At 40.9% G+C, this 21,725-nt stretch overlaps 1 protein-coding gene across 1 annotated transcript in view; it reads left to right on the top strand.

Moving 5' to 3' along the window:
• LOC142106864 (beta-1,4-galactosyltransferase 1-like) overlaps window positions 1–21,725 on the top strand; it is an 81,775-nt gene that overhangs the window by 42,909 nt on the left and 17,141 nt on the right. Inside the window, exon 3 of the mRNA XM_075189905.1 lies at window positions 17,532–17,719. Coding sequence (XP_075046006.1) covers window positions 17,532–17,719 — 188 coding nt within the window. The remainder of the gene's footprint in view (window positions 1–17,531; window positions 17,720–21,725) is intronic.

The following is a 21,725-nucleotide window of genomic DNA, read 5'->3' as shown; positions in this document are numbered from 1 at the left end:
TATTTGGTCTCAAACCTTGAAGTGCCTCAAGAAGTCATCTGCCCGATATAAGAAATTTGTGGATAGGAGACGGCGGCCAGTTTCCCCTTTGAAAGTAATGAACACAGCATGGTTATCTACCAAAAATATCCGCTTAAGAACGCCCTGCATGAAATTTGCTTCTCGTTTTATTGGACCATTTAAAGTTTTACAGGTCATTAAGCCTGATTCCGTCAGGCTGAAGCTACCTGCAGCATTGCGGATCTCCAAAATGTTCCATGTCTCTCCACTGGATCTTGTTTAGTACCAACTGGGAGAACCACGATCTGCGACACGGGAGCGACTAAGTCCCAATCCCCTTGCAGGGGTCACTGGTAAACACCTTTTGTGTTGTTAGACTCTGCACCTTCCAGTAGGTGGTGCTAAATTCAAAAAATATTTCTTCAAAAGGATTCTGAAGATCATCGTGTTGTGACAGAGAGCATCCTAGTGACTGATATAAAATACAGAGAGCATCCTAGAGACATACAATAAAAAAAGAGCATCCTAGTGACCTATATACAATAAAGAGAACACCCTAGTGACCGATATAGTATACAGAGCGCATCAAAGTTATCGCCATACAATACATAGAGCAATCTATATACAATGCACAGAGCATTTTAGTGAATGTAATACAATATGGTACAGAGAGCATACAACTGATCACAATACAATGCAAAGAGAATCCAAGTGACAGCCATATAACACAGTAAGATACGCAGCATGCAAACAGGAAAAAGCAGCCATTATAATAATAGGATCTTATAAAGTGGATGACAGAGGTATTTGTTATTAAAGAAGAATTGTGTGCCCTGAGGGGTTTGAAAAGACCAAGGTCTCAAACAAGTATAGATTTGCCAGTCATGTGTGAGCAATCCAAAAATTTTAATAAAATATATAATATATAGCAAAATATCAATTACTTTTACATTTGGATCTATAAAAACACAAAGTTTGGAATACCAAAATAAATCTGGCTATGAGAATTGATATTTGCAAGTCGCTGGACAGTTGCAATATAAACATTTCATGAGCATGATTCAGCTGGAAGAAATTTGAGATTATATATTAGGAATGTGAATTCTACTTTTATACTTGCCTCATTTAGTGGGATCATTACATGTGATATTTTATTTGTGATTTTATTGATTGCAATTTATTTTTAATTTAGAACTAAAATAAATATGAAATGTATTTTTCACTTTAACTAGCGCTCCCTTGTATGTTGATTTGTTGTTTTCTGATGATAGAGGTGGCACAGTACTTGCTAAATGGTGTAGCAGCAGTTAAGGGTAGCACCCTAATATATCGATTAGCGCCTAATGTTTTTTGTGTTTTTCTTTTCAATTAAGGAACGCAAAACGAATGTAATGTTTTTATTAAACGCATTTAAATCAGTCATATGCATGTCTGCAATCAACTACAAGCAGATCTGAAGAAAAGTCTTTTGTTGAATACGGGTCTAGGTATGCTCTACTCTGACAGAAACAATACACTGCAGGATACGTCCAATACATATCATCATTTATCATCATTTATTTAGTTATATAGCACCACTAATTCTGCAGCACTGTACAGAGAACTCACTCACATCAGTCCCTGCCCCATTGGAGCTTACAATCTAAATCCCCTAACATACTTACACAGACACAGACAGAGAGAGACTAAGGTCAATTTTAATAGCAGCCAATTAACCTACCAGTATGTTTTTGGAGTGTGGGAGGAAACCGGAGCACCCGGAAAAAACCTACGCAAACACGGGGAGAATATACAAGCTCCACAAGGATAAGGCCATGGTCGGAAATCAAACTCATGACCCCAGTGCTGTGCGGCAGTAGTGCTAACCACTAAGCCCTATGTGGAATATAAAGAAATAAAGTATTCAATTATTGTCACCTGTTAATAATATAGTCATTAATGATAAAACATTAAAATAAAATATATTTTTTCCTGACATACATGTATCATGATGTTATTAAGGTCTACTGTACATAAAATTAACTTTTACAGTTGCTCCAGATGGCAATTCCATGTTCTAGTATGCATAGACATTCGCCATCAATATCAATCCCCACTTTTACTTGCCCTGTAGCTGCTGGAAGTGATATGACAGAAAAACATGTACCTTTGAGATGCCAAAATTTCGAAGCGGGTGCTGCTACATGCGGCCATTCCCACTCCCCGCTCCGTCCATGATATTGTAGGCTGTCATAAGTGTCCTTTGCACGCAAAGATGAATTGGATGTATTTTGGTCAGTGGCGTATAGACTGGTTATGACTTTTTGGAAAATACGGCACATATTGGTATTTACATTCCTTAAAGAGTCAGGCACTATATGTTATGCCTGCTGTGACCATAAATATATTGGACCTTAATCATTGAGGCTATCAAAATTGTGCGGTTTTTTTTTTTAAAGCATGCGCGCATCCGTATTCAACTACAAGTGGATCTGAACCGTCTCTTGTTGAATATGTGTCTGACAGACACAATACACTGAAGGATATGTGCAATACATAGGTGGAATATAAAGTCCCAGTAGAATGCACACATAAAAAAAGTTTATGATATTGTCAATTGCTCTTGATTGCAAACACATGTTCTAGCATACATACATGACCATCATCACTATTACTAAGCATTTACAACTGACCTCTAGTGGTGTAAGTGGTAGGACAGAAAAACACATACCTTAGAGGAGCTGCCGTAAGTGTCCTTTGCGCTCAATGATGAATTGCATACACTTGCATTTTCTGGTGTATAGTCTGGTGTATAATTGAGCAATTTAACTCAATTTAACACAAAGTAGGTATTTACATTTCTTAATGAATCAGAACCATTGTCTCTTTTTGCATGCATATATACATTCATCCACATGTATGTACAGATATCCAATCTTAGATAATACTTTCACTCAGCATATCTAACTTCACTTAACCTCAACTCCTGTATAATCCAAATATAATTTAACACCATTGTATTCACTGATATATGCACTTTATTACATTATGGGATTTTTCCCAATTGCTATGGAATTTGCTGGCACTATATACCGTAAATGAATGTTGATAATGATGTTGATGATTATGGACAAACACTGTGGAGATCTCTCCATATCATTCCATTGTTGCAGGATGTCTTTTCATGCAGGTTTATGCATGAGATGCATTTTTGCTATGCAATCTGGAAGAACAAAGCAGCTATATAAACACTTTTTGCACCTCCTGAGTCAGGCTTAAACTTCTGTTTGGAGTTTCTGTTGCACCTGAGGTCTACCAGATAAAGTAACAGGATATCTTGACTGTGCTCAGTGGTATTAAGCCAATAAAATTATTTTGGTTGCCTTTGGTGATACGTACAAAGAAGCAGGGGAAGACCATGACTGCAAGGTGCTAGCACTGATTATTGCAATCAAGTGAAACTAAGACTCACTGTGAAGAAACTGCAATTTAAACTGAAAGAGATCCATTTCCAAGGTATGAAAGTTGACCCAGAAAAGACCAGAAAAGCCTACAGATGTCAAGCTGTTGCAGTGTCTCTTGTGACATATCTGGCCAAATTCATGCCTTGCCTATTAGAGGTTTGTGAGCCACTGCGCACACTCCTGGACAGGGATGCTGTCTGGCATGCACCTCCAAAAAATGACAATGCTGTGCAGGAAATTAAATGTTTGGTCACATTCACAACTGTGTTGAAGTATTATGGTGTTACCAGTGCAGTCACTATAAAGAGTGAATTCAAACAAAACTGGACTGGTATATTGCCTGATGTAAGAAGGTCAACTGGTTGCATTTGTTTCTAGGGCACGCACTCCAGCTAAGCAGAGTTATGCACAGATCAAAAAAGTGACAATGCCTGCCACTACTTTCATCACTATCTGCAAAACTGGTAAATGAGCATGGTGGCTACAGAACACAAGCCGATAATTGTCATCTTCAAGAAGCCTCTCCAATGTGCACCATAAGCACCATACAGTTTGCAATGTGCACCAAGTGCAGACTGACATTGCAGACAAGCAGAGTATCTGAATGTCACAGGTCATAAATTACTGGACACCCTCTCTGCCACTCTAGGTGTCTAGAGGAAAGGGAAACATTGTGTGTATTATTATATTCAAAATATGCCAACTGTTATCATTTACATTTGATTGTATAATATAAATCTTTAATATTGTCTATTGTTAAATGTGGCCAGGTGGGTTCTGGGTAGTTATCTGTAGAATCCCTGTCACATGTCCTACTACATGTGCTAGAGTACCCTGTCCCACCTGGAGGCAGGGAGCTCTAAACAGCTAGCAGACAGATTATGGGGAAAAGTAATGAGGGGGTCAAATTGGGAGTAACAGTTTTTATCCAGAGCCAGCTCCTTAGTTCACCTAAATGTGTCCCTATTGTTTCAGGTTGTGGCCAGCTAGACAGTCCAGAGTATTATTATCATGGGGGCCAGTGAGTGTATGGGTTTGGGAAAGTACAGCTCGGTTACATATCTATTGTGACAGCTGCCAATGCCTGGTAGGTCCTTTATCTAAGACTGCCCTAGCCAAGTGACGTGAGAAAGGGAACCAAACTAAATATAGAAAAGAAAGATCCAGGATGAGAGGGTGTGTTCTGTATGGGACAGTCTATGCAATGAAATTTAGGCGTTTGCGACTCTGGCCATCATGTTATAGCTTTAGAGATTGCTGAAACCCTTTGAGTCCTGTTATTTGGTGAGTCTACTGGAGTAGGGAGACCTTGGCCTTTACTCCTACTATGCTGGTTGAGGGGAAATTATTGGACTAAGTGACCAAGGGACCAAGGACATGAGAACTAAGCTGACTGCAGTTCATAGACTAGTGGGGGACAGTGGTAAACCTGCATGGTATTTATTTAATTATGTATTTTTGTTTTTGTACAATAAAAAATAGCTTTGTACTTTCTAGCTGTCATTGCCTGAGTGACTTAGAAACCCTAAAAGATACCTGATACCATCACATGGCACATAAGGTACCTTCAGATGGCCAGCCAGGATTGAGTGGACAGAAGTTGGCTAAAACTAATCCAGGTATTTTCACATAGGCCAAGGGTCATAATACCAAAATTTTTAAGACCAGATATGCAGGAGAGCATACATTCAAGCCACATTGGGGGAGATACATGTTACAGACAACTGAAAGATACATTGTACTGGCCAAACATGCAAAGTGAGATCAAAGACTTTGTCAGAAACCGTTCAACATGTATCAGTAGGCACATGTATAAATGAAAGAAATCATGCTGTCACATGATATTCCATCATGTCCCTTGCAGATTGCCAGCATGGATTTATTCACCTATGTGGACAAGAAAATGTTGTTGATAGTTGACCACTGCTCTGATTTTTGGAAAAAGGAGCTACTCCCAGACATGTTTGCTTAATCAAGCATTACAAGGCACTATTTGCATGTCACTGCTATTCTGATCTTGTGATTTAAGACAATGGACTGCGATTTTCATGTTTGCCTCTGAATGGGAGTTTGAGCATGTGAAATGCTGACTCGACTGTCAAGATAGTGAACAATATTTGCAAAAACCACTACCGGTGACAAGACAGACCCAAAGAGGGCCATATTACAGTCACGCTTCAAGTTCCAGCTAAGGAGCCTGAAATATGGTGAAACACACAAATGTTTATTGCTGGTAGGTACAACCCGGATGGTGTAGGAATGAGGATTGCAGGACGATGCAGAAAGCAAATACGAGGAACACGGCTCATGCAGGTAAACAGGTAGTATGAAGGAATTCCAGGGAACGGGTGAACCAGGAGCACAGCAGGGAACAACAGGGAACAGCACAGCAACATGAAATAGCAACAACAATAACAGCAAGGTATGTTGGGAGTGACAGGTATAAGTAAGGAGACACCCAGGTACAAGGAATAATTAGTGCATTTTAACTCTTAAAAGACAGAGAAGCAAAGAAGAGTAGCAGCACCTCTGGTGGATCAGAGGTACTGCTGATAATACATTCAGAAAAACATAATAATAAAGTCCAATCCACTCCCAGAGGCAGGAGCTGCTGAGATGAAACAGCACTCTGACACAATGCTGCATAGGAAACAAGGCAGATCCTAACATTATCCCTTCCCTTTAGTGTGGATTCTAGATGTTCACATTACCAAAAGTGGTTGAAAGTGTCTGAGTCATGATCCACTATGGGGGGTCCATCATGCAAGTCCTCGTTCAAGAGGGGAACGGTGATGGAGATTATGCCAGAGAGAAGTTGAGGCACTGCAGACCCTGATCTCTTCTTTCGCCTCTTCTTCTTACGAGAATTACTCGGAACAGCAGCCTGTACTAATTAGGTGGTGCATAGTGGTATCTCTTGGCATGATGAGATAGGTGGTATTACCGAATGTATGGAGGCCCCGCAAGATGGCATAGCAGGAGATTTCACAAACCTGTCAATTACTGTCTCAATAAAGGATTGCAAGTCTGATAGGATGGGATGACCTGTCTCAATAAATGGGTTTACCCATTCCAAAGCTTCTCCTCTAAAATGTTATATTAAAAACAGTACCTGTCTCTTAGGGTCATTAACGAGACAAGGTACAGAGGAAATATGTGATGCACAAAACCTCAGAAGGGTACTAAGTTGGGAAAGGTGCCCCTTAAAGAAAGGTGACAGCTCGGACTTGGCACCCTCGGCAAGAGATGGCTCGGACTTGGCACACTTGGCAGGAGGCCCAGACTGGGCGGACGACTTGACAGAAGGACCGGACTGGGCAGCACTGTGAGAAGCCTCAGAGCGGACAGCACAGTGATAAGCCTCAGAGCAGACAGCACAGAGATAAGCCTCAGAGCGGACAGCACAGAGATAAGCCTCAGGGCGGACAGCACAGTGAGAAGCCCCAGGGTGGAGAGCACTAAGTGGCAACTTGTTCTGAACCGCATCAAGTGGCAACTCGGGCTTAACCGCATCAAGTGGTAACTTGGGCAGAACCCCATCAAGTGGCAACTTGGGCAGAACCCCATCAAGTAGCAACTCGGGCAGAACCCCATCAAGTGGCAACTCCGGCAGAACCGCATCAAGTGGCAACTGGAGCTGAACCGCATCAAGTGGCAATTCGGACTCAACCAAATTAGGCGGCAACTCGGGGTGAACGGCATCAAGTGGCAACTCAAGCTGAACCGCATCAAGTGGCAACTCGGGCTCAACCAAATTAGGCGGCATCTCGGGCTAAACCGAATTAGGTGGCACCTCGGACTGAACCGAAATAGGCAGCAACTTGGGCTGAACCGAATTAGACGACAACTTGGCCTGAACTGTCAGCAAAGTTTTTGGAGCGGGCTGTAGGGGCAGCGCCCTCTTTGAAGCAGGCTGTAGCTCAGTAATGGAGACAGCGGCTGAAAACTCTGATCTGGTGGCAGCAGCTGAAGACTCTGGACTGGAGGCAGGTGCTGAAGACTTGGGACTGGATACAGAGGCTGAACAATCGGGTGCAGAGGCAGAGACAAAAGACTCGGGACTGGGGACAGTGGCAGGAGACTCTGGACTGGAGACAGTAGCAAGGGACTCGGGACTAGAAGCAAAGTCTGGTACCTCGGAACGGGAGGCAGAGTCTGGTAACTCGGAACTGTGTGACACCTCCTTGGAATTGGAGGCAGAGGCTGGCACCTCGGGACTGGATAGCAAATCGGAACTGGATAGAGAGGCTGGCACCTCATAACGGGAGGCAGGCACCTCATAAAGGGAGGCAGAGGATGACACCTCGAAACAAGAGGCAGAGGGAACAGCACAGCAACATGGAACAGTAACAATAATAACCAGCAAGGTATGCTGGGAGTGACAGGTATAAGTAGAGAGACACCCAGGTGCATGGAATAATTAGTGCAGCCAGTTTATCTCTTACGGCAGAACTGTCAGCTGTGAGTGGATCGCGTCTCTAACAAGCATAAATGGGAACCTTACAAGATTGGTGGTCTGACATCTTGTGATTATTGGGCAGACCATTGGTGGATTATGACCATGTGATTGTGAGAGTTTGCTATTTATAGTGTACCGCTACACAGTCAAGCTATGCCTCTGATGAAACGGCTGAGATAGAGCCGTGAAACGCGTCAGGCTGTTAGTGACCAAGTTGGTGTGGAGTACCTTCCTAATAACCCCGGGGTTAATTTCAATAGCAGCAGCTTTTGGTACCAATCTGCATGACATCTGACTAACTGAGGGACAGATATCTAATACTATTGAACCTGAAATTTGGAGAAATGGATAAGTACCATCTTTATTGATTGGCAAGTGTTTCTCTTAGACACTTTATTTCTGCTGATATCAAGATCAGGATGCACACGCAGCTGTACCTACTTGGGTGTTCCAGCCTCAGTATGGTAGTTGTCTGATGTTTGAACCTCATTATCATAGTGGATTTATAATAATCTCATGATCTGTGGATATCCTCTTAAAGTGGTTCCTTATTATTTACCATCAAACCAATGGAGCTGGACTGAGTTATTGTGATATATATATGATTTGCCATTTTTCACCAACTAGGATTTATTTTTTCATTTTATTTTATTGCTATTTGCATTTTCATTGTTTGTTTGAACTTCGGATATTGTATTAAATTACTTTATTAACTACATACTGTTGTTTTTTAGTTTAGCACTCTCTTTTCTGTCTTTTTTCATCTTTATTGTTATATAGGTTCCAGAGGCTGTTTTGAGAGCTGCAACTAAACCAACTGTATAAATTTATTAATTTATTAGATTATACCTCAAGGTTAATTAGCGCCCATTCTATTTTTGCATTGTATTTTTAACTCTAAGACAGAGAAGCAAAGCAGATTAGCAGCACCTCTGGTGGATCAGAGATACTGCTGATAATACATTCAAAGAAACATAATAATAAAGTCCAATCCACTCCCAGAGGCAGGAGCTGATGAGATGAAACAGCATTCTGACACGATGCTGCATAGAAAGCAAGGCAGATCCTGACAATTACATTGTAGGAACACACAAAGGTTATGGGGCATAGTTCAGCACTATGCCTGATGTCAAGAAGACCCAAGAGATCCTTGCTAGTTGCCAACACATTACTTCAGCCCAGGGTGTTACTAGGCATACCAGAAAAACTACAGCAAAAGAAACATATTTCAAAATTGGGGTATGACTCATCAGCCAAAGAGCTGCCTGAAAATTGGTAAGCCAATTATATGAAGCCAAATTTCTTGAGTAAACTAGCAGCTTTGTTATAGTATGCTAAAGAAAATGAGATGTGTTAGCCATAGGTTTGGCACCACCTTGTGGTGCAATGCTTTTGTTCTTATGTGTTTCTTTACATTTCAAAGTATTCAAGGTATCGTGAAAAAATCTTATTTAGGATCAAAACCCATTGGTAAAAAGCAGGAATTACCTCTGGACTTACCGGTCACAATTACAAATAGACAGAGAAATCCCAGGATTTTATAATTCATTGTCTTCTTTATATCTTGCTGCACTTTCTCTCAGGAGATATATTTTCTCATGAAATGTTTTAGATGTGAGTGTAATTATTACTAAATGTTCATTTTGTTGTAAGTGTAATGTGCCCAGATTTTGCTTTCTCTTTTCCCTTTTAAGCTACAATAATACGAGAGGGAAATATAGAGGAAGCTTCTGTGACAGCAGTGGTGGAAGCTTCTATGACACACAGAGCCTTCCTCATACTTGCCAACTCCCGGAAACGGGGGCGTGACTGGAGGCCAGGAGGGGGGCGGGACGAGGCCAATCGCGTCATTTTGGCCCCGCCCCCGCTAAAATGTAATTTTCAAAATGACGCGATTGGCCTCGCCCCGCCCCCTCCCACCCTCCAAAATGGCGTTATTCACCGAGAATCACGTCAAATGACGCGATTCTCTGTAATATCCAGGATCCGGGAGAAATGTCAGCTCGGGAGACTGACCGGACTTTCCGGGAGAGTGGGCAAGTATGGCCTTCCTCAAGCAGATGCCACAGCAGATAGTAGTGTCACACTGAGGTAATAGAATAATAGAAGCACATTAGAAAAGCTGTGGCCAGCTGCCAGAGTGGCAAGTGTGGTGGTCGAGTACTGATGGGAAATCCTTCCCTTACCTTGTCTCCCAGATACGAGTCAGGTTCTTTTCTCTTTTGGATATCCGGTGGTCAGGAGATAAATGCTTCAATGAAAGGGACAAAGATTCGTCAAACAACTTGATTTTATTGAGAATGCGGTAAGGATAGTTTTGGTAAGCCACTGCGCCACTGACCCCTTCAGCTCAATAGTAATGACAAAATAATGCATCTGATCAGCATAGAGCACAATAGCATTTAACATATAACATACACCTGGTGAGTATAAGGCAGAATAATGATAACATCTTCAATACACATTGTCTAATAAGGCACACTGGTAATCACAGTTACTACTTTCACGTTAACAATATCTGACTGGTGATGATGCAATAACCATCAATAATAACCCATCAAGACTCTTACGGTCACTACCGCGCCCACTAGAGGGCTACTTCTTATTCAGGTGTTTGGGGTACCGTGCTATTCCCTATGGGTCCTGCGCCCCACTTTTAGCATCTACTGCTGAGTTAACTTGAATTGCAGCGGTACCACTAACACTGAATGTCACACCTTCAATATTAATAAATCAATTCTTAGGTAAATCACATAACATTAACATCATCTAAAACATTTGGTGCACCAATATTATCCCCGTAACGTTACCATATTTTCCACTCAGTCCTGGGCTGACCTGTGCACAGGAATTTGGGTAGTGTTCCAATGTCCTGCAGAGGTTTCCATCAAGGGTTAAGTATTGTAGTAGAAAGCAGGGCTGTTGCTCATTTCAGCCACAAGATTGCGCTGTTCTCTCAACAGTCAATGAATCTCTATCAGCACATGTACTCTGCAGCAGGGTATAATGTCCAGATATCAGCACACACACACACACACACACACACACACACACACACACACACACACACACACACACACACACACAGGATATAGCTGAAACGACCGTCTTAATTGTTCCCTGCAGCCTGTGTATAGGTATGATCTGGGGGAAAAGCTCTCACAATCCTTCCTTGTACAAGAATGCGATGTCAGTTTTGGATAGATTCTCTCATCACTCTTCCCTCTGACACTGGGGTGTGTGCAATACACTGCAGGCTGAGATTTTACCTTGAAAAGAGTTCTGTAGTTAGTGAAAACTGTCTTTGGCGCCCCACTGCGTGTCCCCAGCTGTTCTCCGTCTGCTTTGCTGGCAATGTCACAGTTCTGGCAGCAGCTTATCTTCTCTCTGCTCGGCTGCACATCCTCCCCCTTGTTCTTTCTACCATGCTGCTCTCTCTCTCTCTCCTCCTTCCTGCACATCCCCTTCCTGTTACTCCCCCAGCCAATCAGGGCCTTCATCCTCCTCCTGTTAATCACTCCTGGGCACAAGTTTTCAGGAGCACAATTAACCCCTTGTAGCCCTGCATTTTAAAAGCGTTTATGTACTCCTCTGTGCTGTTTAACAGGGCTTTGGGGTACCACACAAGACCATCCACTAGAGGGGGACTTAGTCAGCCCATGGCACCATAATGTAGTATATAAATAATGTAGTATTATGAGAAGTGCACAGCCTGATGGAATGAAACAGTATCCCAAAATCTGGGACTGTTGGCAGACTATCCTCTTCTCTCCTCCCTGTTCTTGCAGCTTTCAAAACAGCAGATAAGATCACTAATGAATCAGGCCTGAAATATTTTCCCCATGCAACTCAGATAATATATAATTAGTATTAACATTTAAAATAGCACTATTTCTCCCTAGACTAAGCTCCACATTCAATTATTAGTCCAAAAACACACCAGCACTAAATCACCCCACTTTATTAGGCACCACCATTAAATAGTCCCTACAAGCACTATCGTAGAATTGGTAGAGACTGATTATTTCAGATATAAAAATTGTAAAACAACAAAATACACAAACTTTTGATTTGAGTGACACCAAGCCACTGAAAGGTTTGTTTTTATAAATGAGACGTCAATGTCAGGAATGACTCTGTGGGGAATCTATATACAGTACTTGTATCTACAGAAGCCAGGAAAATAAAAAACATCATATAGGCATTTTTAATAGGTATTGTTCCTAATATTTGAATTGCAGTGTGCAATAAGCAACAGTATGACATTTTGGCGATTTTCAGCTAACCACGGGCAAGTTTGAAATTGCCCCAAATCGCGAGAGATGAACAGCGATTTTAAAGATCAAACTAAAAATCGCTATTTAATACATATGTTGATCTTTCACTTCAAATTGCTGGTTGTCTCTCGCGATTTGCAAACGTCCAAAAATTGCAGATTGATACATTTAGCCCCTGGACTCTGACTTCATTCTCTGTCTGTACTTTGAGACCTCTTTATTTGCATTAAAACTATCCTGATTTTTATATATTACAACAATTGCAGGGTCTGTACTTAAGGAATTGATTTTACCTTCTTACAAAGCTTCTTTGCTTGGATTTGCAGCTTTTAGTTTATAAACACATTCAATCTTTTTTTGTTTTGTCAGCTTTGTTTTCTTTAAAGCCTCTATTACTTTTTTTTTTACAAGTACAGGGATTTTATCTGCCAGGGGGTTAATGTATTAAGCTGAGAGTTTTCCGGTGGGTTTGAGAAACCAATCAGATTCTAACTATCATGTATTTAGTACATTCTACAAAATGATAGCTAGAATCTGATTGGTTGCTATAGGCAATATCTCCACTTTTCAAACCCGCCAGAAAACTCTCAGTTTGATACATTTACCCCCAGGTGTTGCTCAGGTGCACACTCTGCCCCTTTAGGACTCTGAGTCTGCATTGAGATTTCTCCTGGCTGTTTAAAACCACTCAGCCCCTTTGATGTTTCTGAGAGCAAAAAAAAAATTTGTCCCTTGCTCTAAACCAAACAATATATAAATAAACATATGTCAGCATATAAATAAAGGAAAAGTTTGTGCACAATAAAGCTATATTGGGATAGGCTCACCTGCTAACTTCAAGGCATCTCCTCTAGGTGAGTCCATAGTATGTAAAACAAATATATATTAAGGGTGTCACAAAAAAGGTGTTTAAAAACCTTCCCTGAACCTCCATTTTCTAAAGCATGTAGCACCTGGAGAGAGTAATTAACTCCACAAAAAAACAAACTAGAAATTAGTGAATGAGAAGAAGGCGTGCTTCTATAAATTAATGAAAGATTGTTCTCGTTATCAGTGGGCCAATTGGAATCCCAGCTCAACCACAAATTCTTAAATGCCACCTGGTGGCCAGGTCTATGTTTATTATGATCTTGGGGAGGAGGTGGAGAACCCCCACAGGAATTAAGGACACTTATACATCACAAAGTCACATAAGGGGTTAATAACAGGAGGGCCTGGACACTGAGATCAGGAGGCGGATTTTGTTATTTCCTGACCATTGCTCTAGGATGGTACAAGCCAGACGTGATGGCAGGAAAACAGCGGGGGAGCAACTGAAGAGAACATATTCTATCTCCACCCCTTTTACCTTCCAGACCCCAGCATCCACAAATACGGAGGGATCCGGACACGGGAGGATGGCTTCAGAAGGGGGCAAGGGCTGGAGGATTTTGGGGAGACTCATAGATTCTAAGGAATTGGTGTGCCTACAGAAGTATGTACACTGGTACCCAGAGTCACGCCAAATTGGTTTAGAGTTGGCCAAGTGGCCAGGATTAGGAATATACAAAGACCCACCAACTGGATTGGAACCCGTACAACCACTTTTTTGTTCAATTGGGACCGTGTTGTCGGGAGTTTTGTGACTGTTGGGACTCTGTTATTTGAGTTATCCTGCTGGGGACATTTGTTGTGGATTGTACTGACACTGGGTGTATATTGATATTGATTATTTGAAGGTGGGAGAAACTGTTCTTCTTTGTTAGCACTATTGTATTTATTGTGTGCATGTACATTTTGAGATATAAAGGGATCATTATCTCTTTCTCGCCTCCATACCTGTGTGATCCTTGAACCTAGAGGACAGGGTACCTAGAGAACTACTGTTCCAAACCAGGTGTCCTCACATTTCCTATATCACTGCTCCTTACTGCAACATTTTTATCAGCAACAGGTATACAAATATGCAGCGTTTTGCAAGTTGTAATCGCCATCATTACTGTTCCTGTGTTGTTAAGATCTCAAGAGTACAGCCTGGATTCTAGATTTGTTGTAGATGCAGCTTTACCAGCACTTTTCTTTACTGGCACCAATGGATTCTCTGCAGATTGCAGCTTAGTAGGATACACTGGGGTTTTGTCACTTTATTAGTGTTCCCAAGATCACCTCCACCTAACCGAGATCGAGTGTCCCCTGGGCGCACCAGGCTGGTGCTTGGGAGGGTGGGTCCTTTGCACAGGTTGGGTACATTTACACAATACTGATAACACCGATAGTGCAATGACATGACATGTCCGATACTGACATGCCCGACAACAAAGAAATATAGACTCACCATTATAATGACACCTCAACTATCCGACAGTGTTTTCTTACATTCTGAACTCAAGAAATCACGGCACAACGTTTTGACGTCTATACAAACAGCGACCGTCCTATTACTGGTTGTAAAGCGGCAATGCGGGGTCCCGATCCCCATTGGTAACCCTAACCCTAACCCGACCCCTAACCCTTACGTAAATAAGTTAAATGGCAGGACCCGGCATTGCCGTTTTAAAACCAGTAATAGGATGGTCGCTGTTTGAAATGACATTAAATGGCTGTGCTGTGATTTGTTGTGTTCAGAATGCAAGAAAACACCGTCGGATAGTTGAGGTATCATTATTATGGTGAGTGTATATTTCTTTGCTATCGGGCATGTTAGTATCGGACATGTTATGTTATGCTGTTACACTAACTGATGGTGTTATCAGTACCGATAACATGACCGCCACTGATTTGCACACAAGGTGAGTTTGCTGTGCAGTGTTTGCCCTCCTGTGCTCTTTGCAGTTTTTGTTGTGTACTTTTCTTTGGATTTTCCTGTATTTGTTGCATGTCTTCTTCTTCTGGCTTCTGCATTCCGATTGTTTGCAGCTGTTGCATTTGCTGTTCCTTTTGTTTGCTGCTAGTTTGACTTTCCAAACCTTTTTCTTACTTAGTAACTGCACTTACTTTCTGTGTCACATTCCCTTTCTTTCCTTCATCGTTTCCTTTTTCCACAATAACTGCACTTGCTCTGGTAACATTCACCACATTATCTGGCTGAGAAGAAAGTTTTGAAAGCACAGCTGTTTGGACCTGGGAGTTGTCTCCCAGAACATGTTTTATATTTGTACACACAAGCTGAATTTAATGCCATATATTTAGAAGTGAAAATGGCACTGGTAACAGGGGTACAACATTCGACATCTTCTGATGGGAGGGACTCTACAGATAAGGGCATATGCATTAAAGAACCTATTTATGGACCGACATACAAATGAGACTTTTTTCAGGATGTGATGTTTTAATAAGAAGTGGCAAGGGCGGACTTAGGTGACGTTCTTTGTTTAGATGGTGGCAGTATAGCTTTTTTCTCTGCTAAGATATTCGATTTTTACATGTCTTTGGACATATAGGCATTAGTCTATATTAATGGGGTACCATTTGCGCCTTCCAGATGCACTTTATAAGGGAAAGCGCATTTCTAAGCGCACTTTTGCCATCATAGTAAAAACATGCAAAAAAGCAAAAAAGTGACACGTTATACAGTCCTAATGGTGACAATTTAAATCCTAAATCTGTATTTTATGAGAAAAACATAAAAGTTTAATCTAACTAAGGGTATGGTCCTAAAGTGTTGCCACACAGGACTTTGAAATTATGTTTTTCTCCCTCTCTTTATATCATGTACATTCCCAGTCCACAGGTAAGCTTCTAGAGAAATGAGAGGGAGAATGAATGCAGCCCCCTCACCTGTATCCTGGACGCCACCTGATCCTTACCCATATCCCACCTTGCTTCAGTTTGAGAACAATGCATAACAGCATCACTGAATTAACAACCAACACGTTTTTACAATGGGTAACATGGAATGAAGATGTCTCTTATCTAGGCATGACTACAATGTCCACTTATCCACATTTAATTAAACACTACAGTTGTACTCTGAGCTGGGGACAAAAACAGGGTTATAAAAAGAATACTTTATATTCCACGTTTTGTGAGGAATAAGGGACAGGCTGGTTAAGGTGTTTTCAAACTCGTTTCGTCACACATTTCCTCCTTTACATGGGTGGGTGGGGGATCCCAAGGACAATTTCATATTGCATTATTTTATGCTATGGCGTAGGTCTATCATTTTGTGTAAAATGTCTATTGGTGCCACTCCTGTCCATCTAAAGAGTTCTGATTACTGCTTCTTTACTTTCCATGACACATGCTGTCTAACATTGAAAATATTGTGTCTGTGGTCATTCACCCACCATTTCACTTCTGGGTCAGGCGCACCTTTGTCTATTTTCTTTTCTTAAATTATCATCCTATCAGCCTGTGCTCTGCCACTATGTTTCAGAAGGATTGTAGCATGCTTTGCGCACACAACTTGGTTGTTCAGAATTTCTTAAAAAAATGAGGTCGGTTCAGGTGCTGTCTGTAGGTGGTAACATTTGTTCAATTCAGCAACCCCATGTAGATCATTGCAGTAGCTTAAAAAAAAAATACTTGCATGCCACCACCTGGACCAAAAGATAGTAAAGAAGTGTATTCCAAACTTTCTCAATCCATTTCAGTTGTCGGGTGGACCTATCCTAGGATATTTTAAATTTTAAAATTACCATCCTATCAGCCAGTGCTCTACCTTTATGTTTTAAAAGTGTCCTTTACTTTGTTAAGCTACAATCCTGTCTACCACTGTTGTACCACTATGTGTAATAGGGATTGTATCTTTTATTAAACCACAATGTTTTTCTGCCGCTGCTCTGTCACTAATTTTAGCCAGTGAACTTGCTGTGCTGTAGCCTTTGGCCAAAATTGTTTCAAATTATGACAATTGTGTCTTTTTTTTTGCTAGGGAGATGCCTCATTTTGTTTCTAGGGAGGATTCCCCTATGTTCATTTTTGTCTCATTAATACTATGGGTGTTTGAGACTGAAGTGCATGGTTCTACATATTTTTACATTGAACTGTAGGACTATCCCCACTCCAGGTGGGTCTATCCTTTGACATACATTTACTTCAAAACGAAGAAAGTAAAGATATTGTATACTATTAATCTATTTATTGGAATATGCTGCCAATAGAATGCCCAACCCTTCATGAAAAAATAACACTTTCTTAGATAGTTTTCCCCTTCAAACGTGTTTCTTTTGTTAATTTTTCTGGGCATCGAGTAGTTTAGCGTGTAATACCTGCATTTAATCTATTTTAGTAAATGTTTTGTATATCAGACATCTGGGATGATCACTAATTTAGTCAATTTATTTTAATAGCGCAAAATGCTTAATACTACTTCTGTGTTTGTGCATGTGAAATTAGTGATATGATATCTAATATTATGTGTATTGTTTACAGTACGGAGAATTAAAATTCAACAGAGCCAAGCTGCTGAATGTTGGTTACTCAGAGGCAGTAAATGAATATGATTACAACTGCTTCATCTTCACTGATGTCGATATCATCCCGATGGATCACAGGAATTTGTATAGGTGCTCCCAAAACCCCAAACATATGGCTAATTCTTTGGACAAGTTTAATTTTAGGTAATTATTTTTGGATGAGTGTTTACTAGCCTATGCTGCCTATCTTTTACTCTCTCTGGCTGGACTACTATTCTGACTTAAATAAACTCTTAAAATCACAATAGGTACTATCACTCTCCCTTCCATTTTAGTCTGCTTTAATTTAGCAAACCCTCAGTCTGTCACCTCACTTTACCTAACACTATCTATTTTCCTCTGGCTACTTCCTTTAGGTAAATTGCCATCTATCACTTTCTGTCTACTCGCTTTAGTAAATTATGTTTTTTTATGCATTAATCTTTCTCTATCCATGTTGCCTCTCTACCTTTAATACTCTCTTTTTAATCCTCCTCTCTTGACTTTGTGACTAAAATGTCTCTATCTGCACCCTATATTTGTATTCTCTCTTTAAATATCTTTCCTATCCCTTCATCTTTTTCCTGTCAATTTTTCATTGGTTTAACTTTTTCCTCTCAGCCGCCTGCTCTCGTTTCACCAAAACTTGTATGATCTCCGGTTTCTTATTATTACTATACTGTTCCTCAATTCATTCACGTTTCTCTTCTCAGCAATAGTCTAAACTCTATCATTGGCTTTTCATTCTCTCCTCTTCCCTTTCGGTCTTCCCCAATCACTGACTTCTTGCCTAATCTATGACTTCTTCACTCTCCTCTTTCTCTTGACAGACTGTTTCATTCACAAGGTGTTCCTCCATTTATTTTAAAAAATGTTTAAAAAAAACTTTATTATTATTATTAAGATCAGCTTAATGCACAATATATAAAAAGCTAACGTGTATTTTACAAATGATGACTAGACATTTAGATCATACTTACCAACGTTTGGTAAGTTCCTTCCAGGAGAACCCAGGCAGGGGGGCGTGTTTGGTGGGCGGGAGGGGCGGGGCGCTGTAATGCGCATCATTTTGGCTCCGCCCCCACAACAAAATGCCGGTTTTGTCACGGGGGGCGGGGCCAAAATGACACGATTCACCGTGAACCGCGTCATTTTGTGGAGCAGATGCCATATGCGAAATATTGGCCTGCTCTACCCGAATTTCAGGAGTCTCCTGGACATTCCGGGAGACTTGGCAAGTATGATTTAGATAAGATGTCAAGGTCAGTGTCACAATGCAATCAGTTACCTAAATTAACATTGAAACTGTAAATAATCTTTGTTTTTCAAGAGAAAGGAAAGGAGGAGACCGGAAAGGGGACAAGTGGTATAGCAGATCAATAGGAGGGAGTAGACCCAAGAGTACTTGTATGTGTAGAAAATGACTGGCGACAATTTTAGAACTGAATAGGTTATAGCTAAAAAGGAAGGCATTCTTTAAAGTATGATGCCTCTCCAACATTTGTCAGAAACATCTGGATTAAACCTATTAAGTCTCACAGGTACAAAATGCCAACAGTAGAGCGGCTTATAGGCATTTTTCTTAATTTGTATGCAGGTAGAGATTTCTGCTGTATTATCTTATTTATTCCCAGTCATTATCTATTGTCTCTACCAGATCTGCCTCCCATGCCAGAATTATTGACTACTGGACCAAGTCTTTTAAGCTCTAAATACAAAATGTGGACCAATAATCCAAGTGAAAAATGGTAGTACGACAAGTATAACTGAATGGCTGGAAGCCACCTAGCTCCGAAGTTTTCCATGCTTTTTAACACTTTTTAATAAAATACATATTAAGTTATAGCACCTAATGTTTTTCTACTTAACTAAATAGTGCTAACAAGCATCTACAAAATAGGGCTCTATATCCCTCCTTTCTCCCATGTCACATAGACACACACACATACATGGGATATTTCAAATGTTTTTGTGGTCAAAACCATGTCTATGCAGAACTAGAAATATCCTTATATGTTGGATTTTTTTTAGAAATAACCTGCTATTTAAATTAAACTTTTTTATCTTTTAAACATGTCATCTTGGTATTGTGCTACTTGGTGCCAGAGGTCACAACAGTGGCTGTAAGTAGTTTTTCTGTTTTATCCTAATCACACCCTACTTATTTTCGTTGGTGTCTGACCTTTTAGGATATTTACAAGGGACACAGTTTGACACGCAGACAGACACATGCGATATATAGTCCTGCCTTTGTACTGAGATGTTAAAAGTGATGCTAAGAATGGTGTTGTGCATAGTACAAATCATGGTTTGTTCATTCTGCTCAATGGAAATTCCTAAGTAAAGTTTTTACCAGAAGATCAGTTTCAGGTGAATTAGCTTTAATTTTACAGTGTGTCTCTGTTATTGACTAAGTCAGACAAGGGGCAGACATATTTCTGTGGACCCAAATGAACAGCCATTTCCTCCTCTCCATTCTGTCCATGAAATCATAAGTGTCCTTTGCACTTGAAGATGAACTGGATGTTCATCCAGCTAGGGTGGGCTGGAAGCTGGAAGGAAAATAGGATGGACCAGGTGCACAGCAATATCAATAACTAATACAGGTAACCCTTCTTTACTTTTTTATCTGGTACACACATGCACAATTGGTTAGTGTGTTCACTTATATTGGCTATAGAAAATACTACACTATGCTGTTTTTTTTCTCTTTGGCATCTCTGATCAGAGCCCCTGAAGACTGAGTTTTTCTTAATATCTGTGGAACCAATATGTAAATATGCCTGATTGACATTCACATCTGGTATGCATAATTATGAGCACCTATATAGATTAGATTAGACATTCCTCAACATACACTATCAGGTGCTCTTCTCCTTCTTTTTCCATTTTTTCTGATTTGTCCACATTTACCAGATTAAGCACCCGGCATCTTGAAGGTTGGCAGGCGCCTTTATATAAGGAAGTGTATCAAGGTATCAAGGTGTATATCACACACACCAGGCTCTCAGGTTCTAGCACTTACCTCTTCGCTGCCTTTCAAGGTTGTCCCTGTGGTCCTCAGGCTCTGCTGGTTTCAGACCTCTCTGTAAGATGCAGTCCAGTCTGTCTCCACTTCAGATATCCCTCCAGAATCAAAGTATGGGGACGGCTATCTTGGATTCAGTCACATGATTCCTGTCAGCAAATCAGGTGATAACAGTCTCCATTTCAGATTCCCTCCAAAACCAGTTCATGGGAGCTGCCCTCTTGGATATAGTCACCTGATCCATCTCAGCAACTCAGATTGCTGCTTCTGTCCAGCTGACTGCAATCTCCAATCAGGAATCAACAATAACTATAAAAGGACTTCCTGGAGCCCTTACCTGTTGCCAGTGCAATGTAGTATTTCAGATGCCAACCTGATTCCCAGCAGTTTACAGTCTTGCTATTAATTCAGCTCTGTCAGTGCAGTCTGCATTCTGGTTCCAGTCAGATTCCAGCACTCTGGTTCCATTCCAGTTACAGCATTCTGTTTACAGTCTGGTCCAGCATTCCGTTTCCAGTCCGGTCCAGCAATCCAGTTCCTGTTTGGTCTCCTCTGCTAGTGTAATCACCATCGGCACTAGTCCTTTCACTACATTCAGAGGAACATTATCAGGCCACCCAGTTTTGTTTACGTAATCACCAGTCCAGCTCCAGAGACACAACTCAATACGGGTACAGACAGTGTATCTTTATATAGAATTGTTTATGTTACAATATTGGTTTGAGCACCATACTCCTCCCGCATTATTACCCATACCATTTAGCTAGACAGTTACCATATCACCCAGCCTGGGATACTGTCTCACGCAGACCCTGTTCTGTAGGGTTTCCTCTGGCAGTACTATAATACCTGCCCAGAGTCTTTTTTTTGCTGACATCTTTACATCAGGATCCTCCAAGCTGGACTACCTCTATTGACATTCTGCTCTCCTTATATTCTCGGATATATACACAGGGAGTAGAGTCACATCTCTCAATCCTCCCCCTTTCAGCAGGGGTGTATCAGTGGACACTTTAACCGTTAAACATACTGGGCCTATGCGGAAAAGGCATTTGATAGAGTCGACTGGGATTTTATGCAGGGGACACTTAGGCATCTGGGTTTGGGGCCCGTGGGACTGGCAAGAATCCAAACATTGTACAC

This window comes from Mixophyes fleayi, chromosome 1, assembly GCF_038048845.1.
Source record: "Mixophyes fleayi isolate aMixFle1 chromosome 1, aMixFle1.hap1, whole genome shotgun sequence".
NCBI lineage: Eukaryota > Metazoa > Chordata > Amphibia > Anura > Limnodynastidae > Mixophyes > Mixophyes fleayi.
Note: the sequence above shows the minus strand (reverse complement) of the source record. Positions and strands in the feature narration are given on the sequence as shown.